Source organism: Podarcis melisellensis, assembly GCF_964234715.1.
Source record: "Podarcis melisellensis genome assembly, chromosome: 14".
NCBI classification, from domain to species: Eukaryota; Metazoa; Chordata; class Lepidosauria; order Squamata; family Lacertidae; genus Podarcis; species Podarcis melisellensis.
In genome coordinates, this window is record NC_138546.1 from 11,904,889 (window position 1) to 11,931,345 (window position 26,457).

The 26,457-nt window shown below is 44.8% G+C and overlaps 1 protein-coding gene across 2 annotated transcripts; it reads left to right on the forward strand.

The window, feature by feature from the left end:
• Positions 1 to 344: 344 nt before the first annotated feature.
• On the forward strand, positions 345 to 25,408 carry FOXL3 (forkhead box L3). Of its 2 annotated transcripts, none has more exons than XM_081889349.1 (4): positions 345 to 382; positions 12,493 to 12,621; positions 15,269 to 15,437; positions 21,869 to 25,408. In XM_081889349.1, the coding sequence occupies exons 2-4, from the start codon at positions 12,515 to 12,517 to the stop codon at positions 22,343 to 22,345; spliced, it is 753 nt and encodes a 250-aa protein (XP_081745475.1). In that variant the 5' UTR covers positions 345 to 382; positions 12,493 to 12,514; the 3' UTR covers positions 22,346 to 25,408. The 2 variants fall into 2 exon arrangements, with proteins under 2 accessions (XP_081745475.1, XP_081745474.1); XM_081889348.1 differs by lacking the exon at positions 345 to 382 and adding an exon at positions 11,997 to 12,229.
• The last annotated feature ends 1,049 nt before the right edge of the window (positions 25,409 to 26,457 follow it).

A 26,457-nucleotide genomic window follows, 5' to 3' on the forward strand; every position in this document is an offset into this window, starting at 1 on the left:
TAAATGCCGAGTTGAGACCCTAGGAGGGAAGAAGGCCTGTGTGGGCCAAATCCTGCCCAGAGCATCTGGAAAATTCAGATGTGGAGTGATTATTTCCCCTCTCCATTTAGCTTCGTATGTTGAGCTTCAGGCTTGCAGAGTGTAATTTCATCTTGCAGAACTCATGTTAGATCACAAGACACACCTGCCTTCAAACAGAAGGGCATGTCTTTAATCAAAGCAGCTCCTTCGTAGCATGGAGATTTTGTATCGATAAGGCAAAGTGCAGAGACCCTTTTTCCTCCCTCGCCTCCTTTGAATTCCATGGCGTTCAAGGAGGAGATATGCTTCATTTCCTGATTAACCGGGCATTTCCTTGGCTCTTTCTGTAGCTAACCGGGAGGTACGTAATTGCCGACAGACAAAAGTTCTGAGACATGTGATAGGAAAGCTGCCTGTGTATTAAGGTCTACCTTCGTGGGCACCGCTAGTGAGATAGAGGTATCCTGTTAGCCACTGCTGGAAGCTACTCCTAGAACAGATAGACCTTTGGCGTATTCCAGTAGTGAGGTTTGCAGGCAGAAAAAAGTCCTTATAAAAATTCATCAGCATTTGAGTGATGAATACACATCCGTTCGTTTACCTAACAGCTCTCAGTGCCCTTTTGTCGCCTGCTGAAGACATTATTTAGACAAGCCTACCCAGATGCTCAGAAAACTTTAATTTCTTTAAGTCTATTTGATTGCAGTTTTAACCTTCCATATGTTTTATATTACAGTTGTGAATTTTTTTAGTGATAATTTTATTGTTCTATCTTTTTTGTATACCACTTTGAGGTTTTTTCTGCAATCAAGCAATATATAAATCTTATTAAACAAACAAACAACAAACTACATAACCAATCCTCACCCCCTAGGCTATAAATGGATGTGGCTAATACAATAAAATAGAAAATGTGCAGACTAGTCTTTGCAAACTAAGGTTTGCTAGAAATGCAACTTATCCTATGTTAATGTTGTTTTCATTTTTATAGACCTGATACAATTTCTATTATACCAAAAGTCTGGAATGTATTAATGAGGTCTCTGAGGCCCTTTTTGTGTCTCCTTCAATATTTCATACCTGTTTTCTGTGATTGTTTTGTTTTATGATTGATTTTGCATTTTACTAAAACAAATAAACAAACAAACAAACAAACTACACTTCCCAGGATTCCTTGGGGGGGACATGATTGTTAAGGTGGTATCAGAGTGCTTAAAATGTATAATACAGATGTGACCTAAGTTAGCACCTACTAGGAATGGGACATAACACTGGATACAAACCATTCCTTCCAGCATTTGGATACAAACTGTTATTTTGATACAAATCATTGTTTCTAGTGTTTGGATACCAACTGTTGGTTTGATCCAAACCATTGTTTCTAGTGTTTGGATTCAAACCATTGTTTCTAGGAATTTTTATGAAGAACACACAATAAAACAAAAGGTGTGTGAGAGGGAGGGAGGGAGGGATGAATGGGAGGAGGAAGCTGCATTTTTTCCCTTCAAGGAATTATTGACACCAGCTCCAAAATACTGTGTTAACAGAAGACTTATCTTCTCCAGTCTTCACAGTAGGGTTATCTGTCCCTTTAACGTGATAGATGGTTGGAGACGTGAAGGATGATAGATGTGCGAGTCCAAGTGGTGATTCTAATTTAGGAGGTGGGGAGCTTGGTGTGTGAAAGAGAGAGACTGTCTGTCTTTGGTGAAATGTTACACAGAATCCCTGACATAAGCTCTATCAAGGCTTCACTCTGGCAGCAAAATTTGCCTCACAACTGTCACTTTCACCAGCAGGCAATTTTCCCAGAATCAACAATGAGGCTCGTTAAAAAGAACTTTTCTCGTGCTCTTTATAGTAAAACCAAGGAAGGGTGACTTGGGTCAGTACAGACTGTCCTCAGCTAAAGTCAGAACTGGCTAGGAATTTACAAACTTTTTGGTGAGCAACATTGGAGGGGAGATGGTGCCAAGGAGAATCATCTGATCCCAAGAGTTCTCTCTTGTCTTTAAAGGTTCCTCCAGACGAACCATTTATTGAGTCCTGGTCCTTATTTCCTTGCACAAAGCTTACATGTAAATTAGATGGTTTTCGGTTTTTACTGAGCTCTAGTGGGGTGTATGGGACGCGGGGTGGCGCTGTGGGTAAAACCTCAGTGCCTAGGACCTGCTGATCGTAAGGTCGGCGGTTCAAATCCCCGCGGCAGGGTGAGCTCCTGTCGTTCGGTCCCAGCTCCTGCCCACCTAGCAGTTCGAAAGCACCCCTAAGTGCAAGTAGATAAATAGGTACCACTTTATAGCGGGAAGGTAAACGGCGTTTCCATGTGCAGCACTGGTGCTGGCTCGCCAGTTGCAGCTTCGCCACGCTGGCCACGTGACCTGGAAGTGTCTTTGGATGGCGGCGGCTCCTGGCCTCTTGAGCGAGATGAGCGCGCAACCCTAGAGTCGGTCACGACTGGCCCGTACGGGCAGGGGTACCTTTACCTTTACCTAGTGGGGTGTATCTGGTACTGCCTGGGAATTTGTAGAATCCCCCCCCAAAAAAAAATAATAATAATATTGCGAGTCTTGATTAATATATAATTTGTGTGTCTGTGTCTAATCTTTCTCCTTTCTAAAATTTATTTATTGGTGTGTTTTGCTTTTGTAAATCTGCCAAAGAATAAAACAAAATGAAATCAGGATTAAGGGGTTTTCTTAGGGTGGTGGAGGGTGGGTGTGTTGTGTTCCATTGGTGAAGTGGTGGCACTTGACCTTTTTCTAATAGATGGGGGGGGACATGGGGGTCGAGGAGGGTCAGTTTGGGGGGAGTGAGAAATGTCACAATCTCTACCTGAGGAATGTTGGAGAGTATGGGCTTTGCACACCTGTGGACTGTTTTGGCCTGGCTGGAATGTGCCTTTCAACTCCATGTTTCATATTTGCTTGGATGGAGGACAGAGGTGTGTGTGTGTGTGTGTGTGTGTGTGTGTGTGAGTGTGTGTGTGTGGAACCCATTCTTCTGCAGAAAAGTAAAGTTTGCATTTATTGCTCCACCTACTTTTGCTACTGGCCCCGCCCACAACTTGCATGTGATCCTCAGAAAACTGCCCAGAAGGGAGCTGCACATCTCAGAATGGTTTATCAGTCGATCACTCTTCATAGGGAATTCTGGAAATTGTAGCCATGTAAGGGGGAATCTGTAGCCATGTAAGGGTGGCGCTGTGGGTTAAACCACAGAGCCTAGGACTTGCTGATCAGAAGGTCAGCAGTTCGAATCCCTGCGACGGGGTGAGCTCCCTTTGCTCAGTCCCTGCTCCTGCCAAACTAGCAGTTTGAAAGCACGTCAAAGTACAAGTAGATAAATAGCTACCGCTCCGGCAGGAAGGTAAACAGCATTTCCGTGCGCTGCTCTGATTCGCCAGAAGCGGCTTAGTCATGCTGGCCACATGACCCGGAAGCTGTACGCCGGCTCCCTCAGCCAATAAAGCGAGATGAGCGCCGCAACCCCAGAGTCGGTCACGACTGGATGTAATGGTCAGGGGTCCCTTTACCTTTACCTTAAGGGGAAATAGGCACCTCCTAACAACTCTCAGCACCCTTAACAAACTCCAGCTCCCAGAATTCTTTGCGGGGTAGCCATGACTGCTTAAAGCAGTGTCATAGTGTTTTCAAATGTATGGTGCCCATATATTCTCAAGCTTGGGCCCCCAGATAATGTTGGACTACAACTCCCATCATCCCTAGCTAGCAGGACCAGTGGTCAGGGATGATGGGAGTTGTAGTCCAACAACATCTGGGGACCCAAGCATGAGAAAGGCTGCCTTAGACGGATTTGCTTGCACCCCTATCCACTTGCAAGCAGCAGGGAGTGTTCGTTGCATACAGCAGCCAGCTACTTTCCACAGCTGCCGCTCATTTTCTTTCTGAATCTGTTCTCTCAGCAAAAGCAGTTTAATTAAAATTGGTGCGTAACTGTCTGATGCCATTTTGAGCACCAACGAAGGCGGTGAACATCTGGAACAAGTTCCTCGTCCACAGTTAGTGTTTAAGTCAGAATGTAAACACTTGCATTCGTCCAAACAAACCTTTAATTGGCTAGGCGGTGCTGTGAAGACCAGTGGAATAGTTCAGGTCAGCATCCCCTGAAATATGCAATTGTGGGAGACAGCTAAGTAGTACCCCGGTTTTATTTAGGTGTATCTTTTTATCATGTTCTTCAGCCCCCCAAAATGTACTCTGAGTGACTTACAAGCCATTAAAAATAAAAGAAGAAGCAGCAGTCCCTGCCTTCAGGCTTACAATCTAAACAAAGCACAACACAAAAGGAAAATGGATTGGGATGGGAGGAGGAAATAAGCAAAACTCGGGCTCAAGTTCATAGTTACCATTTATTTATTTATAAAAATATTTCTATGCAGCTCGTACAGATATTATCAATAAATATGTGGTTTAACAATCCATTTCTCTTCCCAGTGATTTATGGGAATTGTAGCTCTGTGAGGGTAAGGCGGCATTCCCAGCACTCTTCCCAAGTGCTGGGAAAGTCATTTCTTGCCTAAAGTAGTACGATACTGCTTTAAATGCACATTGCAGATGGAGCCCTGGATTGTGCAAGTCGCATCTTGACTACTCATATTGTTTCCTTCTGTTGGCTACTTAGCTTCACTACATTCGTAATCTGTCTTTTCTCCAAAGAGCTCCAAGTAGCATCTATAGTTCATATATACACACACATTTCATCTTCACAACAACCCGGTGTGGTAGGACAGGCCCAAGATCACCCAGTGAGCTTCATAGCCAAGAGAGGATTCAAAGCTAGGACCTCCTTTGTTGTTGTTTAGTCATTTAGTCATGTCCGACTCTTCGTGACCCCATGGACCAGAGCACACCAGGCACTCCTGTCTTTCACTGTCTCCCGCAGTTTGGTCAAACTCATGCTGGTAGCTTCGAGAACACTGTCCAACCATCTTGTCCTCTGTCATCCCCTTCTCCTTGTGCCCTCCATCTTTCCCAACATCAGGGTCTTTTCCAGGGAGTCTTCTCTTCTCATGAGGTGGCCAAAGTATTGGAGTCTCAGCTTCAGGATCTGTCCTTCCAGTGAGCACTCAGGGCTGATTTCCTTCAGAATGGAGAGGTTTGATCTTCTTGCAGTCCATGGGACTCTCAAGAGTCTCCTCCAGCACCATAATTCCAAAGCATCAATTCTTCCTCCTACACACACATAAACCCCCACTTTCTCCTTCTCTCTATCTCGACTCCAGGACAAGCCTTACCTGTTTCTGACTTTTATGCAGCCCTCAATGATGTAGAGCAGGCTTCCTCAACCTCAGCCCTCCAGATGTTTTGAGACTACAATTCCCATCATCCCTGACCACTGGTCCTGCTAGCTAGGGCTCATGGGAGTTGTAGGCCAAAAACCTCTGGAGGGCTGAGGTTGAGGAAGCCTGGTGTAGAGTTTCTGTCCTAAGAACAGGCATGATTTGACTAGCCTGAATATAATCAATTAGAATTTGAGGTCACCTGGGAAACATCTGTAGCCCTTTGCTCTGAATTTCTAAGTGAAAAGCTGCAGGTGCTGATCAATTAATCTGTTACTTTAATTGATTTACAGTGCAGTCACAGAGGTAGAGTTCAATGAGACTTACTTCCACACTTGGACCTATTTCTGGAGAAGAAGATCCACAGGTCTGTACACTAAATCCCTTTGTAATCAACTGAAAAGTTATCCCTGATTAACTGGGTGAGACTTTGCCTTTAAAAAAATAATGTTAATTACTGTATTTTCCGCTCTATATGACACACTTTTTCCCCTTCAAAAATTAAGGGGAAATGTATGTGCATCTTATGGAGCGAATGCAGGCTCCTTGGCTTCAGCGATAGCAATGCGAAGCCTCCGAAGTGCAGAGGGAGAGCTGCCCCCGTGCTCCAGAGGCTTCACATTGCTTTCGCTGAAGCCGCCTGAAGCTCCTGAAGCGCAGCAGGAACTCCGAAGGCTTGCGGATAGCTGCCTGAAGCCTGGTGAGCGAGAGGGATTGGTGCACACTGATCCCTCTTGCTCTCCAGGCTTCGCTTCGCTGGAGAGGCGCTGCACAGTTTTCCTTCTTTGCGCAGCGCCCCTTCAGCGAAGCGGGAGGAGAAATGGAAGGGGCTCTGTTTCTCCTGCCGCTTTGCTGAAGGGGCGCTGAGCAAAGAGGGGGAGATTTTTTCCCCCCTGTTCTCCCCCTCCTATGGTCCGGTGCGTCCTATAGAGCGAAAAATATGGTAATTTTAATGAAGGCACAAAAAACTGCAGAAAGGAATTTCCCCTTCAACCTCATATATGAAGGAATGCCTATTTTAAGATGACATATAAGAAGCTGCCTTCCACCAAGTCAAAATTATGGGTCCATTTAGCTCAGTATTGCCAACACTGACTGGCAACTGTTCTCCAGAGCTGACAGCGCCACCTGCCATACCTGGAGATGTTAAAGATTGCACCTGGACCTTTTACAGGCCAGGTAGATGCTGTAAAATCAAAACACTTGACAAAGTTGCTAAAATACCTTGCTGCATTAATCACCGTTATACTAACAATTATCATTTTCTATGTTTCTGATATTTGCTTGGTATTCCAATTTTTAAAATATCCTTTCCCCTATTCCCATTGTCCATTGCACCCAGGCCTAGACTTTGGATTGGATAGAAAAGTAAACAATTATTGCTCCCTTTTATTAACAATTATGGGATGGGGGGTTGGAATAACCCCCCCGGAATTATAAAAAGATCCAACTGCATGCGTCACATTCTTTTAATCATTGTCATAATGATATAATATTTCAGCTCGGTTTTAATATGAAAGTTTTATTTTGCTCTGGCTTCCTCTCTTTTCACAGAAAGCAAATCTTACATGGCATTTTAATCATCCGCTTAATCTCCCAAATCAAATAGTTTACAGCTTTACATTCTGGAAATATACACCAGAAGGGGTGAAAAAAGTGCCCAGTAAAATTATGGTTTTATGATAACGCTGGGTATGAGTTACAGTTTTCCCAGTAAAATCACCGCAGCCAAACAGATGCTAAGGCAAAACCATTGCTCAGCTTTACTCCTCTATAATAATTGGGACACCTGCTAATGTTGCCATTGCAGTTAAAGGTCCTCCTATATTTCTTTTGTAAACATTCTTTTGGGGAGATTTATCAACTGGCCATAAATAGTCAGCCAGGGATGAAATGCAGCACAGAAGGCCTTAAAACAAAAGATACACTGCCATTTGGATTTCAAAAGCACATTGGCAGAATTCGGTTGTTGTGTCTATTTGCTCATTGTAGGAATCCAAATTCCTACTTTGTTTGTTGACTTTAAGTAATCTAGGGCAGTTGTCTAGTTGTTGTTGTTTTTCTAATCTGCAAGAAGATGCACCCAATGGCCCATGCTTGACATTCGTTTTTAGAACAACCACAATGCGCCCAAACAATGCAAGGCAGACAAAACAGGGTAAGTTAAATTTAGCACGTTAGAGCAACTCGCAAAACAGAAACGTTGCTAATATTACCGAAATGCTTTCAGCTTCCTGAAACCCCTACAGGTAGGTTGTGTGAGAAAGTTTTACATTCATATCCCATTTCATTTTAGGAAAAATTCATTTATGCAGGCTCAGTGTGGGATTTGCAGTTAGTTCATACATAAGGGGTGTGGGGCAAAATGTGGCATTATGGAGCACCCTTGTTCAGTGAGAGACCTGTGGCTCACCGGTCGCATACTCAAAAGGTCCCAGATTCAATCCTCAGCACCTCCAGGCATGGGTAGGAGAGGCTCCCCACCAGGAATCCCCAAGAGTCACTTCTAGTTAGCATAGACAATGTTGAGCTACATGCAGTGGCGTAGCGTGGGTTATCAGCACCCGGGGCAAGGCAAGTAATTTGCGCCCCCTAACCCATGGATTTGCGCCCCCTAACCCGTGGATTTCCCTAACCCCCAGATGTTGCACCCGGTGCAGCTGGCCCCCCCTGCACCCCCCACGCTACACCACTGGCTACATGAAAAGATGGCCTGACTCAGTATAAGACAATATTCTACATTGTTGGTCCCAGCCAGCCACGCTCTCCTCTAAAATATTCCATTCCATCCCCCCACACCGACTTCTCCCTTTCCTTCCAGGGCCAGATTTAGGTTTGATGGGGCCCTAAGCTACTAAAGGTAATGGGGCCCTTTATATGTCCAGCTGTCCTTTGCCAACAACAAATTGTCACTTTTTTGTGTGTTGAATATATGCTATATGGTAATTTATGGACCTAATAGGTATCTAAAGCCGTTTGCACATAACAAATAGGAGCCTACACAACACAAAACACTGTTGATGTATGTAGGTTTTATTCTATTTATTTTTTTATCTTATATTTTGGAAATGTACATCCAGGGGTTTTTCCCCCTTTAAATATTTTTGGGGGGCCCAAGAGAGTAGGGCCCTAAGCTATAGCTTGTTTAGGTTATACAGTGCTACCTCGGGTTACATATGCTTCAGGTTACAGATTCTGCTAACTCAGAAATAGTACCTTGGGTTAAGAACTTTGCTTCAGGATAAGAACAGAAATCGTGCTCCAGTGGTGCGGTGGCCGCGGGAGGCCCCATTAGCTAAAGTGGTGCTTCAGGTTAAGAACAGTTTCAGGTTAAGAAAGGACTTCCAGAATGAATTAAGTTCTTAACCCAAGGTACCACTATACTTAAATCCGGCACTGTTCCCTTCCCTAATAGTCAATTAGCATTCTGCTAATTAGCAGTTCCCATTTGGCTCTTTTTGAGTCTCTTCCCTTCCAAGCACACACTCCTTAAGGTTCTAGTTTCAAAGATTTTTAGCACTTCTGAGAGCCTTGGGGTTCTCTTGAGCCTGACGATACCTTCATCTTGCACATGGATGGTGCTGTTTTGGCAACGAAAGGTTCTGCACTCCACCCCATAACTTCTGAAATGGAAGCAATGGGGACACGACTTTCTATGCTTGGTGTAGAGATACTCAAGGCATAAGATATGCCACAAATTCCTGCACTCTTTGCTGTGCCTCCGTGGACACAATATAGGGCAATCAGAAACCAGGGATGAGAGAATCTGTCTGCTTCAGTTTCTCCCTGTTTCTCATTTTTCCAGCCTAAAATTCAGTTCCCCACATTTCCCTTCAGTTTTGTGATTTTTCTTCCTTTTTCTTTTCTTTAAAAAAGTCCTTGTGAGAATTCATCTGGATTTTAGTGCAAATTGCTTCCGATCGACCCATCTTCCCTATGCATTTTGTCTAATAAGCATATTTTCCCCAAAACATTCTCCTTTAATATCATGCTTTGGTGTTTGCTTCTTTCCCCCCTTCCTAATATAGATGCATTTTTATAGGCACTTTTCACCGTAACATAGGCATTGGGCTTGGCTGGAGAACTGCATCGCAAAATTTGGAGAAGTGCAAATTTTGAATGATTGCTGAGCTTCCGCTCGTAAAAGTGTGTAAACGGTAGATTTGCCTTTAAATGCAAACTGATTTAAATTCCTCATCATCTTTAACCACCCTGTTGTCTGCCTCCAGAGTGTATGGAAGAAGAACACTGTTAAGAAACACTGTTAAGACAGAGTGCTACATAGGAGGGGTGGAGAACCTGTGGCCCTCCAGGAATTGTTGGATAATATAATAATAATAATAATAATAATAATAATAATAATAATAATAATAATAATAATAATAATAATAATTTATTATTTATACCCTGCCCATCTGGCTGGGTTTCCCCAGCCACTCTGGGCGGTTTCCAACAAAACACTAAAATACAATAACCTATTAAACATTAACAGCTTCCCTAAACAGGGCTGCCTTTAGATGTCTTCTAAAAGTCTGGTAGTTCTTTTTCTCTTTGACATCTGGTGGGAGGGCGTTCCACCGGGCGGGCGCCACTACCGAGAAGGCCCTCAGCCTGGTTCCCTGTAACTTGGCTTTTCGCAGCGAGGGAACCACCAGAAGGCCCTTGGCACTGGACCTCAGTGTCTGGGCTGGACGATGGGGGTGGAGGCGCTCCTTCAGGTATACTGGACCGAGGCCATTCAGGGCTTTAAAGGTCAGCACCAACACTTGTCAACTCCCATCATTCCCAGCCAGCATAGCCAACAATGGTCAGGGATGGTGACAGTTGCAGTCCATCAACACCTGGATGGCACTATGTTGTTTAGCCCTGATTTACACACAGAAAGAGGCTTGGTTCACGCACATCACGGTAAGCCACAGCTAAGATTAACTAGGAGTCTAGATTCGGGTAGGTAGCCATGTTGGTCTGACACAGTCAAAATAAATTAAAAATTAAAAAATTGTCTAGTAGCACCTTAGAGACCAACTAAGTTTCTGGGTATAAGCTTTTGTGTGCATGCACACTTCTTCAGATACACTGAAACAGAAGTCACCAGACCCTTATATATAGTGGGAGGGTGGGGTTTGGGGAAATTAGGAATTGAGGTGAAATTCAATTCAGGTCTCATATTAAGCCAAATCTACCAAATTTGCACATCCTAAACCAACATGTGAACCGAAGCATAGCTAGCCTTTGAAATTTGCACTCATCTGAATTTTGCAATGCAGGTCACCAACGAAACAGTCTTTACAAAAATGAGTTTATTAGGAGAAAGCATGCATAAAAATGAATATGTGGGTGAAGATAACATTCAGAAATCCATTCTATTAGGGGAAACTGCTTGCAAAAATGTGCACACGTAGAAATGAAGCAGGTACTTTCTATTTCAACCTTGAAATGTCTGCTGAAAACATTTCTGTTCCACCAGGATAGTCTGAACATAGTTGTCCATAAAATCGTAGAATCGTAGCATTGGGAGGGACCCAGAGGATCATCTAGTCCAGGCATGGCCAAACTTGGCCCTCCAGCTGTTTTGGGACTACAACTCCCATCATCCCTAGCTAACAGGACCAGTGGTCAGGGATGATGGGAATTTTAGTCCCCAAATAGCTGGAGGGCCAAGTTTGGTCATCACTGATCTAGTCCAACCCCGTGCAATGCAGGAATATGTTCCATATGGGGACCTAACTTGCAACCTTGGCGTTATCAGCGCCACACACGGAGCTATGCCATGTTCTGATAACCTCCAAATTGTACAATTGCAATGCCGTTCTTGGTGAGGGAAACATCCTAAGGGCTGGTTGGAAAAGCACCATGGGCCACATTTGACCCCTGGACCTGAGATTCCCTACCCTGATGTAGAGAATATTTCATTGGTTGGACCAGTGATCCAACTTCTTTTGTTCCCTCCTTTCCCACCGTTTTCCAATCCAGCCAACCCTCTTCCAAAGCAAGCCACCGATTTGCATTGGCTCCTCTTCTTCTCAGAGTAACTGGCTTCCTGGGGGAAGTGGCTGTCTTCAAATAATTTAATTATCATGTAGCATGCACACCTTTCAGGGAACCCCCTCCTTTCCCATAATGAAACCGTTGAATGATTTGCCTTTAGTTTTACAACACATGTTGGAAACCACTCCAAAGCATTGCAAGAGAAGGAGGAGAGAGAGAGAGAGAGAGAGAGAGAGAGAGAGAGAGAGAGAGAGAGAGAGAGAGAGAGAGAGACTATCAAATTGTTACAGGATTGGATGCCAACACAGAGAGTTATTAGTCTAATTCATCCTACAGATCAAAGCCCACACAGGCAGCTATCCTGCCTACAGCTATTTTCCTTTTACTTTCCTACTTGACAGTAGTCCCCCCCCACCAGTCCTTCTGTTCTGTCCTCTTTGACACACACAGAGACACACACATTTGTGTGTATTCCCACCCACCCCTCCCCAGTTGTGGAAACAGAATTTACGCCCATTGGGGGGGGGGTTTAAAAAACAAAACAAAGCAAAACAAAACACCAGGATGGGCAGTTTGCCATGTCCTCTCAAGGGGATTTTATTTATGACTCAATGAGGGATGGATTTTGGAAAAGAAAAAACACAACAACCCAGAGTGATTGGGACTGTCCTACGTCTCCTTTATTTGTCTTAAACACCAAGGAAGAGAAGGAACTCTGGAGCCTTGTTTAGAAGAAAGAGTTATGAAGCCAGTTGGGCTATTTAATTTGGCCACATTGTGTATGTTGTTGGCAAGCGGGAGGCTGGTGCCCATCTTGCCAGTGGCGGACCACCCAGGAAGCCAGGATTGCATAGCTACTGGCTGTTGCATACACCCAAGTTCAAAGGTTCACGAGAGACCTTTACCACACTTGAATCGGTTAGTCGCTGCCTTTTTCATTTTCCTCCAGCGAGAGCAGGGGGAAGGGAGAACGAGCCCACCGAGGATATTCAGAAAGGGTTGTTTGGGGACTCCAAGGCTGCAACAACAAAAATTGCCACTGTGTGGATTAAAAGGGGGGAGAGGGAGAGAGAGAGAGGAGGGAGGGTGGAAGCAAAGGAAAAGAGGGAGGAGAGAAGAAACAGAGAAGCATCATTCTTCCACCTCTCTCCCTCTCCCTCTCTTTCTCTCCTACTTCACAGAAGCCAAAAGAGGACAAGGAATATGTTTGATAACACCCAGTACCCCTATAATTGCTTTAATTACGATGGGGATGATTACCCAACCTGCAGCTCTGATGAAGAGAAAAGGTTCACCAGACCAGCATACAGGTAAGCTTAACTTTTCCAACTCTCTTTCTCTCTCTCTCTCTCCATATTGTCAGTTGCTGGGGAATTCCTCTGTGACTCTTTGCAACACTCATCCATAAGCATCTTCCAGGTGTGGGGAAACAAAAACAAAATAAAATGGATATGGGGTTGCAATGATTTTGGGTTGGTTTTTTTTAATGACTCGTTTTTATGCATTTCAACTGCTTGCATTATTTTAAAAATAGGAGCCAGGTTGAGCTTGGGATTTCAGCCAGGGGGACTCCAGACTGAAGTGGCCAAAAATGGTTTGCTTGGGTGGCCTCAGTTTGATCAGACTTGCCTACTGCAGAGGATTGTTTGGCGGATAAAATGTGTACAGTGTCATAAGTATTTCCCCCCCAAAATGTAGCCTTATTTAAGTTTTAGAATTGATGTAACTGATAGGGATTGCTGTCCTCTGATCAATCTCCAACCCCGCTCCCCATTCTCTGCAACAATCTAATGAATATGTCTTAAATGCATAAGGTGCTAAATTAACCACTTTAGGCAAGGATATAAATGAGATACTCAGGATCTGAGTCTCTCAAGCAAGTCTGATTAGTCACTTCTAAATCTTTCAAAACGGCTGGATTTTGACTTACTAAGTAGCTAATCAAATGTGCATATTACAAAAAAAAATCTAGGTTCTTTTTTGAGAGATTGAAGGACGCTTATTGTTACTGAGCAAAAACTTAGCACTCATTATTAAAAGAGAAGATTGCCTTTAACCATTTCTTCTTTATTTTCTATTGCATTAACAACACACCTTAAAAAATAGAGTATGTCCTTAACTCTCAGATCCCTTCTAAAGATTAATCAACCAACGCATGAGTTGATTAATCCACTATTTACATTAAGTTGCACTTCCCAAAGATCACAAAGAGAAATACTTCCTGTTCCACTATGCACAGTTGTATGGGAATAACTGGCATCCAATCCATGTCTACTCATAGGCAAGCCCCATTAAGTTCTGTGGGGCTTACTCCCAGGTAAACATGTGTAGAATTGTCACCTGAGCCCCCTAGAACTCATGCCACATCCAAGTCAACCTGGACAGAACCGAATTGCAAAGTGATCCCTTGATATGAAGTGCAACCGCCTGCCACAATTCACAGGAATTTCAGTGCTGAGAAACTTCTGTTGTTGTTGGTTTTTCAAAAAAGTTGCAAAACGTGCCTGGGCATGCTTTTTGGTGGTGCTGTGTGTTTGTGTGTTTTAAATCAAAGCTCTTTCACTTGAGTGGAATGGAAAAACACTTGCCAAAACAGAGAGATTGCATTTCTCACTGTGCAACTGGAAGAATCCTTAAGTATTTTCCCTATACTTAAAATGGGCAGTCAGCAGCAGTCCTTCTCATACAATAACGGGCCAGTCATTGCTGTAGACGAGGGCTGAAGGAGAATCCAGGACATCTCTACTAGGCGCAAATCCTACTTTCAGGATCTCTTTTTAAAGAAACATTTTGTGCTTTCCGCAATCAACTTTCCTGAGTCATAAACACCCAGGTTTCTCAGTGGGAGGATGTGACTTGATTTGAGAGCTAATGTGAAATTTGGACTCAAATTCCAGCCTGTGGACTTTGTTTGTCGATGACTTGGAAGTTTTTCCAACTTACCCTCTTCTTGTTGCAACTCACCCTGGGACCTTATGACAAAAGGTAGTTAACTTCAATGGGTCTACTATGTGTAGAGCTAGTGTTGAATACAACCTAATACCCACTGACCCCACTCATGGAGCCCAGTGCTTCAAACAACTCTCTCAAGAGACTATCCAAAGAAAGTGGGCATCTCAAGAGCAGCGCTGTCCAATGGATGGAGCTGTGCAGTGCAAATGTTAAGAGCCTGAGCGATGAGCGGGAAAGCTTCCAGTTCAGTTACCACACTCAAGCTTCTATCTCTCAGTCTCCACTGGTAATATGGGAGACAGTGTGGTATAGAAATTTGAGCACTGGACCAAGGCTGATTCAAATCCCCACTGAGTCATAGAGGTCACTAGGTGACCTTGGGCAAGAAACACACTCTGCCTTTCTGTCTCTGATCCTATCCTACCTCATAGGGTTGTTGCGCTGCGAAAAGTGGTGGGGTAGAGAATTATGAATGTTCACCTGGGTTCCCTGAAGGAAAGATGAGAAATAAATAAATAAACAGGTCATCATCATCATACATTACTGCAGCAATGATCTGAGAACTTAGAACAGCATTATGCATGAACGATATCTAGGGTTGGATCCTGACTAAGGCTAAAGCTGTAGTCCTACTGAAAACAAAGGCACTTACTCCTGAGGAAGCGTGTTAGTTATTGGGCGTTGGGTCTCATTGTTATTTAGGTCCCATTGTTGTTACCTTGGTTTCAATGGAACCTCTCTGCATAGTTAGTCCTGACTTAATTGAAGTCCCGTTGATGTCAGCGGGAAGTCACTGCAACTAACAATCCTATGCATGTCTATTTGGATCAAAGTCCTTGCCATATTCAGCGGGGCTTATTCCTGAATGTGTGTGTTTAGGATCACAGCCTTGGAGCAGGACTGAATCTTATGCGATGTTGTTTCCAGAATCTCTATGCCCGTAACATTGACACCTTTCTATACAGGACGGTATTGCGATTCGTTTTCTTTTGTTTCATGTTGCAGCTACATCGCTTTAATTGCAATGGCCATTCAGCAGAGCCCCTCCAACAAAGTGACTCTTTCTGGCATTTACGACTTCATCATGAAGAAATTCCCTTACTACAGGACAAACCAGCGAGCCTGGCAGAACTCCATCCGCCACAACCTCTCCCTCAACAGCTGCTTTGTCAAGGTAGGACCAACAAACCACAGCAGCAGTCCACAACCTGGAAAGGGAGTCTTGGGTTCTGCAAGCTGCTCGGAGGGGAGCTATTTGCAAGAGGATGCTGTGCACATCTGGCTGTAGAATCAGCTTAGCTGTGGCCATAGGGAACCAGCGCTGTGCTGAAAACTGGCTCTTGATTTCTCCCCTGTGAAAGGAGGCTTTCATTAAGCCTCTCAGTGCCAGTTGCTGCAAATCACAAACTGGAAGAGCTCTGTTGCGCTCACATCCTGCTTTCAGGCTTCTCATGCACAAATCGTTGTCATCATCATTATATTAAATTTGTATGCTGCCCTATATTCATAGATCTCAGGGCAGTTCACAACATAAATTAATAGTGGAACCTCAGGTTGCGAACGTGATCCGTGCGGGAGGCACGTTCGCAACTCACAGCATTCGCAACCCATAGCGGCACGTCTGTGCACACACAGGTTGCAATTCGGCATTTCTGTGCATGCGCAAAGCGCGATTTAGTGCTTCTGTGCATGCACGAGCGCCAAGACCTGGAAGTAAGCCATTCTGGTACTATCGGGTTCAGCATGGTGCACAACCCGAAAATGCACAACCTGAAGGTCTGTAACCCGAGGTATGACTGTACAATATAAACAACACAAAATACACAATAAAAATAAGAATAAAGACAACCCAATAATCCCTCCATCCATAACACTTTTAAAAGGGCCACTGTGAGAATAATAATAATAATTTATCATTTATAACCCTGGGTTTCCCCAGCCAATCTGGGCAGCTCCCAACAGAATATTAAAAACACGATAAAACATCAAACATAAAAACTTCCCTAAACAGGGCTGCCTTCAGATGGCTTCTAAAAGTCAGATAGTTATTTATTTCTTTGACATCTGATGGGAGGGCGTTCCATAGGGCAGGTGCAACTACCGAGAAGGCCCTCTGCCTGGTCCCCTGTAACCTCACAAGGGAACCGCCAGAAGACCTTCGGAGCTGGATCTCAGTGTCCAGACAGAACGATGGGGGTGGAGACGCTCCTTCAGGTATACTAGAACAGGACTAGAGCCATTAGCCTGATTCAGCAAGAATTTCCTTATGTTATTATCATCACAGATTCATAGGATTTTAGAGTTGGAAGGTACTTCAAGGGTCATCTAGTCCAATGTATGAATTACAGTTAAAGTACATCTGACAGATGGTTATCCAACCTCTGTTGAAAAATGGGGAAAATGTCTATCTCCTTCTGAGGTAGTCCACTCCACTGTCAAACAGCCCTTTCCATCAGGAAGTTCTCGCTAATGTTTAGCCAAAATCTCCTTACTTGCAATTGTAATTCATTTGTTCAGGTTCCACCTTCTTGAGCGATTAGAAAACAAGCTTGTTCCACCTTCTATGTGACAGCCCTTCAGGTATCTGAAGACGGCTATCATATTCCTCTCTCTTCTCCAGGCTGAACATGCCCAGATCCCTCGACCATTCTTCATAAGGCTTGGTTTATACTCCATTTGCATGTCTCCATCTCTGGACCCTTGAGAGATGCTTTAGGGCAGGGGTCAGCAAACTTTTTCAGCAGGGGGCTGGTTCACTGTCCCTCAGACCTTGGCAGGGAGGGCAGATTATATTTTGAAAAAAATAATGAACGAATTTCTGTGCCCCACAAATAACCCAGAGATGCATTTTAAATAAAAGGACACATTCTACTCATGTAAAAACACGTTGATTCCTGGACTGTCCGCCGGCCAGATTTAGAAGCCAATTGGGCCGGATCTGGCCCCCGGGCCTTAGTTTGCCTACCCATGCTTTAGGGTTTAGGTGGGTGTGGAGTTTTGAGCTTCCTTTGGCATTGTGAGGTGGCTGAGGGTGTTCTTTCCAAGAAACATAACTCCAACTCTTTGCAACCTCCTTGGCTGCCTTTGCTTCCTGATTTGACGTCTTCCTTCGAACTTTCATTGAAGCATGGGCACCCAGGAGACCTGTAGTTTGCAGGCGATTTGTAGAACGAAGGAAACGAAACTCAGAACCGCCCTGGGTCATCTTGAAAGCAGAAGAAGCACATGCACATCTGACCCAGGGAAGTCTCACCAGAATGTGCTCTCCTTTTGGATATTTTTTAAAAAAGCAACTTATTTATGGAGAATGACCAGCAAGGAACAGGGAGACAAAGACAGGAATAGGTTTTCAGCATAGCACTATAGGAAACGAAGAAAGCTCTATTATAGCGGTTCTCAACCTGTGGGTCCCAAGATATTGTTGGACTACAACTCCCATCATCCCTGAGCTCTGGCCTTGCTAGCTAGGGATGATGGGAGTTGTAGTCCAATAACATCTGGGGACCCACAGGTTGAGAAAGGCTGCTCTATTATGATGGGTGAAGATGTTTGTCCATCGAGGCCTGAATTGTCTTCTCTAGATGAGAGCATCTCTCTGGGGTCACAGACAGGGGGCTTAGTTTTAGCTGGTGCTTTTGACTGCAGATGCCAAAGATCTGACCTGGAATCTTCCATATGCAAGGTGTGCTCTCTACTATAGAGCCGTGGTCCAAGCATTCTCGATGTGCAGCTGCATGAGCAAAAATAGCCCCTCTATTTCTGAAGTCCAGGTTGCGAGTGCTGTGGTTGGTGATGGTTGGCAACTATGGTGACTGGTTGGGTGGAAGGCAGGGAGCCCAACAGTAGGTGGCGCCAGAGCCAATATCAGGAATTGCCCATTAATTCTCAGTTTGCCCCATCCTCCTCCCTGCTGGGTTCTGCAAAGGGCAACAAAGACTATGAGGAAGAGGAAGTGGACAGGCAGTGTCAATTCCTGGACTTGTTGTAAGCAGAAGGGCAGACGGGTCAGAGCTGACTGAGAATAGATGGAGGTTAGTGGGGCAATGTCCTTAGTGGAGAAACATCCATGGGCTGTTGCTTATGGAGCTAAAGTGCCACCACCACCACCACCCCACACACAGAGGGTATTTGGAGGGGAAAACTTAAGCTGGAACCCCCAACAACTGAGTGAGGACTGAACATGCTCAGTGGACATAGAATGCTGGCTGACTCTTGGGTGCGATGATTGAAAGCCAAGTGGGAAGGGGAATGGAATGGAGTTTCCTGTACAAGATTCCTTCCATGCTGCAACATTTTGTTGCAGATCCCATATTTCACAGGATTTCTATACCGCTAAATCATCTGTAACCTCTAAGCGGTTTACACATTTAACTCATGATTTCAGCATGTCCTCAGTTGCAGCCACTGCTCTCTGATGATAATGCATAGGAGTGCTACTGTACATTTATGAGCTCATGCGCAGGTGGAAGGTGTGCTGAGTTGTATCACCAGTGAAAAGGATCGGGTAGCAAGTGATGAGCAAGATCTGTGCCTTGGGGAGATGCTACCATCCAGTGCAGGCAATGCTGGGTTAGCTGGATAAACAGTCTGAGCAGGCAGCATTGCAGATCCAAAAAGGAAACTTCATGCAATGGTGTGGGGTTCTTTTTGCATGGCATTTTACTGATGTCCTCTTGTGGTCTTGTAAGGGGAAAAAATATCTAAATATAACTGTTTCTACAATCATATGGAGATTGCTGCTATCTAGAGATGTGGGAGAAAATTGACATTTAAGACAAACATACCTAATTCGCACCAAAATGCAACCTAAAACACAGCCGTCCTTTGAAATTCACACTTCTCCATATTTTGGGCTGCAGTTCTTCAGCCAAGTTATTTGTACAAAAATGTGTATACTAATGCAAAGTGTGCATATAAATGAATGCAACGTGCAGAATTGCATTACACGAGGGGAGAGTTACTTGCAAAGATGTGTACATTAGTCAAAACTGAATGTATTTATTAGTAGAATCTGCATTAAGTTGCTGAGGAATTTTTACGGGGATCAGCAGCAAGAAATACCTGTGGAAATAGGGAAAACTGAGTTTAAGATTGGAAAAATGAGAACCTTGGAGAACCAAAATTGACAGATTTGTCCATTCCTCCTTTTATGAGTGTATGTTCTCAATGCAGGTTCATAACATAGAGGGGAGAAAGATGCAAATCATAGCCAGAATTAATTATTATTATTATTTTTTAAAAATTATCTGCATTGATCCAGAATTCAGAAGGGGAGGATCTTAGGGCAGAGCAGACCCTTGGGATGATATAGCAAAAGCACTGCACACAAACACACACAGAATATCTGTGCACCAATGTGTATATGACCAGATACTCTCCAGATATTTTGAACTACAGCTCTTGTCATTCCTCACCATTGAGCCTGCTGGCTGAACAGGGAAGATAATAATAACAATAATTTATTATTTATACCCCGCCCATCTGGGATGCGGGTGGCACTGTGGGTTAAACCACAGAGCCTAGGGCTTGCCGATCAGAAGGTCGGCGGTTCGAACCCCTGCGACAGGGTGAGCTCCCGTTGCTCGTTCCCTGCTCCTGCCAACCTAGCAGTTCAAAAGCACGTCAAAGTGCAAGTAGATAAATAGGTACCACTCCGGCGGGAAGGTGAACAGCGTTTTCATGCGCTGCTCTGGTTCACCAGAGGTGGCTTAGTCATGCTGGCCACATGACCTGGAAGCTGTACGCCGGCTTCCTCGGCCAATAAAGCGAGATGAGCGCTGCAACCCCAGAGTCAGTCACAACTGGACCTAATGGTCAGGGGTCCCTTTACCTTTACCCTGCCCATCTGGCTGAGTTTCCTCAGCTACTCTGGGCAGCTCCCAATTGAGTGTTAAAAACAATACAGCATTAAATATTAAAAACTTCCCTAAACAGAGCTGCCTTCAGATGTCTTCTAAAAGTCAGATACCGTATTTTTCGCACCATAGGGCGCACCGGACCATAGGGCGCACCCAGTTTTTTGGGGGGGAAATAAACGGGAAAAAATTATTTCCCCCCCAGGTGCGGGGCTGGGGCGGGGGAAGCTAGAGCTTCCCCCGACCCCAGCCCTCAAACAGGCAGCTCTCCGCAAGCAGCGGGAGCGTTCCCGCTGCTTGCGGAGAGGTCCGCGAAGCCTGGACGCGCTGAGCTCAGCGCGCCCAGGCTTCGGCATGCAGGCACCTCTCCGCAAGCAGCGGGAACGCTCCCGCTGCTTGCGGAGAGGTCCGCGAAGCCTGGACGCGCTGAGCTCAGCGCGCCCAGGCTTCGGCATGCAGGCACCTCTCCGCAAGCAGCGGGAACACTCCCGCTGCTTGCGGAGAGGTCCGCGAAGCCTGGACGCGCTGAGCTCAGCGCGCCCAGGCTTCGGCATGCAGGCACCTCTCCGCAAGCAGCGGGAGCCCAGCGCTGGGCTCCCACTGCTTGCGGAGAGGTGTGCGAAGCCTGGAGAGCATGAGGGGTTGGTGCGCACCGACCCCTCTCACTCTCCAGGCTTCAGCGAAAGCCTGCATTCGCACCATAGGACGCACACACATTTCCCCTTCATTTTTGGAGGGGAAAAAGTGCGTCCTATGGTGCGAAAAATACGGTAGTTGTTTATTCATTTCCTTGGCATTTGATGGGACGGCGTTCCACAGGGCGGGCGCCACTACCAAGAAGGCCCTCTGTATGATTCCCTGTAACCTCACTTCTCGCAATGAGGGAACCGCCAGAAGGCCCTCAGCACTGAATCTCAGTGCCCCAGCTGAACGATGGGGGTGGAGACGCTCCTTCAGGTATACAGGTATATAGGACCGAGGCTGTTTAGGGCTTCAAAGGTCAGCACCAACAAGATCAGTAATAGAGGACAAGCCGCCTTTCCGGAAAGCTTATACACCGTGATGGATATTTTCCTCACATAACTCCTGATAAGCTTTGGAGGAACCGCAAGGCTCTGTGGAACACAGTTTGAAAGCCACTGTCCAAGGTTGGTAGGGAGAAAGGGAAGCTCAGCTCTAAGTAAATGGAGATCATTGAAAATATCCTTTCGCCCTCTTAGCTGCTTCTGGATGGAAGGATAGAAAATGCAGATATTGTTTTCTTCTGATGTATGCTAGTACATAGCAAATGAAAGAGGCTATTTGCCTACAACTTCTCTAATTAGAGAGCCTGGTCTTCAGCAGTTTGTCATATATGTTTATACCAGACTTGCATTTAAATGGACACAGATGTGGAAGCGGCTGTGTTTGTAGCACACACGCACACAAATGCCGAATTCGGGTTTTGCTTTCGCCCAGGCGTCAGCTCCGCAATCTGTTCTGAATGATGTGCATCAACCTTAGACCTTTGGAATGAACAGCAGTAAGAAAACTGAGAGAGTTCCTATGCATGTGCAGAGTGCATTCCCTACCCGACTTGAGTACCCACCGCCCACTCTCTTCCACTCTTGGATTAGGGGATAAAGGTCTGAGATGAGGGAAAGGTTGCAGTTTCCAGACAGCCTTGACAGATGGTTTTATATTTCTCTTAAGACAGAATGGATGCTTTATCTCTCTTTTTTATTATTATTTTAAAAACAATGAATTGCAGGTTCCCCGGACAGAAGGCAATGACAAAGGGAAGGGGAATTACTGGAGCTTTGCATCGGGATGTGAATCTATGTTAGACCTGTTTGAAAACGGGAACTACAGGAGGAGGAGGAGGAGGAAGAACGTCAAAAGGGAACCCAGAGACAAACGGCCAAATGGCGGGAGCGACTGCTTGCAAGCTCTGTCCCCAGTGGATTCAGGATTCCCCGGAATCAACTCCTGTCCCGGTCAGAGAGTGCAAACCCAGCCCAAAGCTTTGGAGACTTGCGAGCTTTTTCCAAACGCCGCCGCCAGCCGAGAGAGTCTAAACAGCTCCTCCATAGGAAAATCTGACTCCGAAATTAAATTTAGCATTGATTACATTCTCTCCTCCCCAGACCCTCTGCCTGTCCTGAGGTCTCCGTATCACACGGAAGATAATAAATACCACCTCTTGGATTCTCAGCAGCTGGTGAACCTTCAGTTTTGGACAATGTGAGCTTGCATACTGGGGGGCAAACTGAGAAGGAAACAAGGGACTTTTTTCTGTCCAACAGTCACTGCAGTCGTCCTCAGGAACAGGAGACTAGATGCTTCATTGGACTATTCAGTATCTCAAAAATGAATTTCTCTGAGGTTGGAAACTTACCACTAAACCATCCTACTGCTTGTGAACTTGCTTATGGGTCTGTGGCACTGGCCGGTTCCTGCTTGAATCGAGTGTATCTGGTGGCCCCTTTCCTCCCTTATCGGGCCCAGCTGGGCTTATTCTGAGCACACCAAACAGCACCAAGTAGCTGGGTCAAGCTGCCATTTTCATTTCCCACAATGCCCCTGAAATGGGCTGGGAGCACCTCTGGCCCTCCAGAGGTTGCTGAACTACAACTCCCATCATTCCTGATCATTGGCCCATCCTTGGTTGGACACTGATAGGAGTTGGAGTCCAGCACTGACTGGAGGACCAAAGGTTTTGCGGCCCTGCCCTAAAATGATTGCTAGACCTGACTGCTTGGAGCTCTGGTCTGAGGGGAAATATTTAAAGGAAGGGTTCAGGGCAAGAATCAGTTATTGGGGGCTGTCAGGTTGATAGGATTCACCCCACAAGGATTCCAAGTGTGAAGCCAGCCTTAATTGGTGGTATAAAATAAAGGTTTTCTTTTCCACGGTCATCTGATTACACTTCACCACATTTCTGTTCTTTCAGGATGTTGGAATTACTATGGCCAGTTTTGTTCTATGGTTGTTGTCCACACACACACACACAGAGAGAGAGAGAGAGAGAGAGAGAGAGAGAGAGAGAGAGAGAGAAGCAGGGGGGGGGGGGGTTTCAGCCAAAACTCTGGCACCTCTCAGCTGGGCACCATTGCCATTCTAAGAGCACAAGGAAGGTGTTCATGGTGAGTTCCAGCACCTCTTTTTCTAGAAAAATAGCATTGCGGACACAGGTGTATTTGAACTTGCCGCGATCACACAGAATCAGCTCAAGAAGAAAACACACACATACCAGAAGTGAGCTAAGATTTCTCAGAAAACATTTTTCTGAGGAGAATTTCTGATATGGCTCCCTAGAAAATAAAACTTACTTTGCCAAATGTTCTCTGAATATTCTTTACAATTCGTTTGTGTGGCAGCCGCCACTTCCCACCCCTACAATGCTCTGGAACGACACTAAGTCTGGGGTATTGTGGATGGTGCAACTTGGTGGGTAGGCCGCCAACACAGTTGCCGTAGAAACGACATCAACAATCTATGCGAAAAGAATAAAAAAGCTCTACTGCTACCCTCTGAGAAAATATTACAGAATTTTTAAAAACCCCTGGATAAATTTAGTGGTTTCACCACACACACCCCAGCATTTCTCTGTCAACAAATAGTGCTGATAATTTAGAGAAACAATTTGTACATTACTATTATTGGTTATTAAATTTGTACAGCACTATTCACCCATAGATCTGTGAACCGCCTTGAGACCTCTGGGTATAAATTCAATAAATAATAATAATAGGTCTCAGGGTGGTTCACAGCATAAAAATACGGGATAAAAACACAAAATACATAAGCAAAACAAAATCAAACCAAGGCTGAGCCAAAGGCAGACAGAACCAACCAATTCTAGATTTGTCCCCATTCTTACTCTCCTCCCTGCTGAGTCCTACAAGAGCAGCATTGAGGCTAAGGTCAGTGGCACATCTGCCCTAATGGACCATCCTGTACTGCTTCTCAGTTCCTCTTCCCTCTTTCCCATAAAATGTGTGTACTGTAGAGAGGTCGTTCCAGCCTTAGAGCCCACCATCTTCCAGTTTCAATGGGAGGGAGATGGTTTTGATGACCAAAAAATGGACCCAGAAACTGTATAACAGAACAGAACCGTCTCCCCAACCTTTGCCCTGCTGGTACTGGTAAAGGCGGTCCATCTGTCATTGGTTCTTACTATCACCAGTTGCTCTGTAAATGTGTATTTCCTTCCCAAATACCTGCTTAATTGTGTGTGTCCTCAAACATCCATAGCCTGGACCCTCCCTCTAGTGCTGAATCTCCAACATCCTGGTTAGCAGAGGACCACAAGTTATTCCTAAACCGCAGACAGAGCACAGTCTATAGCAAGTACAATTCTCTCTCTACCTGAGTCTATGCTCTAAGAATGTAGGACTCTACCTGGGATCCTCATATCTAATAATTCACCCACCTCCATTTGGCAGTATCTATGGCAGCCTTCTCCAACCACATGCCTCTCAGATTTTGTTGGCCAATAGTCAGGGATGATGGGCATTGTCCAAAACATCTGAAAGGTACCAAGTTGGGGGTGGTCACTCCACTATATGCTTGACCCATTTCTCAGATTTCCCCAGGATTGTGAAGTTTATGTTGTTTTACTTTCTCCCCACTGTGCTCAGAGTTACAGCAGCTGGAGGAAGCAGGCAAGGTATGACTCAGGACATATGGACAAAGGCTGTTATGTGGAAGTCAGTCTCCAAATTCAATGTTCTTTCAATCTATTGGGCCCAGTACTCGGTTCACAGGAGTAACCTTCTTCACTGAGACCGTGGAATAAATGCAAGATCATCTTGCAGCGGCCGTGCACATCAGGACAGCCTGTGACACCATTCCTGTTCTAGAGCAGGGAGAGGGAACCTTCAGATATTGTTGAACTCCAACTCCCATCAGCCGCAGCCAGCATGGTCAGTGGTCCAGGATGTGGAAGTTGTAGTCCTGCAACATCTGGGAGACCACAGGTTCTGCATCCCTGTCCTAGAGGGAACGTTGCATCTGGTTCATATGGTGCAAGCCAATTGGGGACAAGACAGGAAGCATTCATAAAGAGCTGACATTCGGTTAGGGAACATGTTTTTACTCAGCACCAATAGACCTGTTGACCATATGCAAACCACCAGCATAATGACACACACTTTGCAGCGATTGCTGCAGTCTGCATGGTGATTTCTGTTGCTTCGTTGTACATCAACATCCAGCTGAACTGTGGATTTGCATCTATGGATAAAACAGTTATTCAATAACATTATGCTGCCTTTCCCTTCATGTTTCAAATGTGAACTGAACTGATTCAAAGAGCACAAAGGATGTATGCCTATGTTGTTGACTTTGTTTTAAATCTGTCTGTCAAAGGTTAGACAAAGTCTACCGAAAAAAAGGTGCTTTAACCTCAATCTTGATGGCTTGTGAGAAAGTTTTTCAGGAAGTTATGAGTGCCTCTTTGCCTGTAATTGATAAGTATGGACAAAACTTGAAACTTTACCTGCTGAATATAAAAGGACTCCCCTTTTATATTCATATGTATAATATATACGTGTGTGCTCATATGTGCAAAACAAATAGATTTATTTCCACCTTTCCTTCCAATAATCCGGAAAGTGAATTGATGCAATTTCCAACAAAACTAGTGAGATCCCTGATGTTCTTACCTTCAGTATCATGAGCAACACACGTATGTATATCTCCTCATTTTTGCTCTAGCCAGTGCACTAATAATCCATTCAGTTTCACTGAGGTAGAAGGAGGAACCTTGATGTCAATTTCCCCACTTTGGATAAGGACTCGCTGGAGGAACCTCTGGCAAACTCCCTTCAGCCTCAGTTTCAACATCTATAAAATGGGAACAATACTATCTTTCTTTACAGGGATGTAATGAAGCATGCCGAAAACTGTATAGCACCTAAATATATTTATATAAACATGAATGATATATATGATCAATATGCAGTAGTTCCTTCAAAAGGACACATTTGCAATATTGGTAGCTTGTGTTTCTGAATGGTAGCATCAGTGTGAATTCCTCATAATTTTGTAATACACTCACTCTGGCAGCCGTCAATGTAAACCCTGTTTTTCCTTTCAAAACAAAACAAATTTCGGAGTGACAGGCAACAATAATATCAAGCCAATCTGTAGTAAGTTTATTTACATTAGCCGAACAGAGACTTGTTAATGTATATATTTCATTGAGTGCAGCTTTGCACCTTTCCATAGAATTTACAGCATAAATATAGACAATGTTTTTGAGCGCTTGTCCTTTTCGTCTCCTAATGTCCCTATCCATGCACAGGGATCACCAAGATGTCATTCGCTTCTGGTCTGCTGGCTCTTAATGGAATC

Excerpts from the sequence above, each read along its gene's own strand:
- FOXL3 (XM_081889348.1), top strand. The coding sequence starts at position 12,054 with ATGAAGCCAGTTGGGCTATTTAATTTGGCCACATTGTGTATGTTGTTG. Across the intron at positions 12,230-12,492 it reads CCTTTACCACACTTGAATCG|AAGCCAAAAGAGGACAAGGA; the intron begins GTTAGTCGCTGC and ends CCTACTTCACAG. Across the intron at positions 12,622-15,268 it reads TTCACCAGACCAGCATACAG|CTACATCGCTTTAATTGCAA; the intron begins GTAAGCTTAACT and ends TTCATGTTGCAG.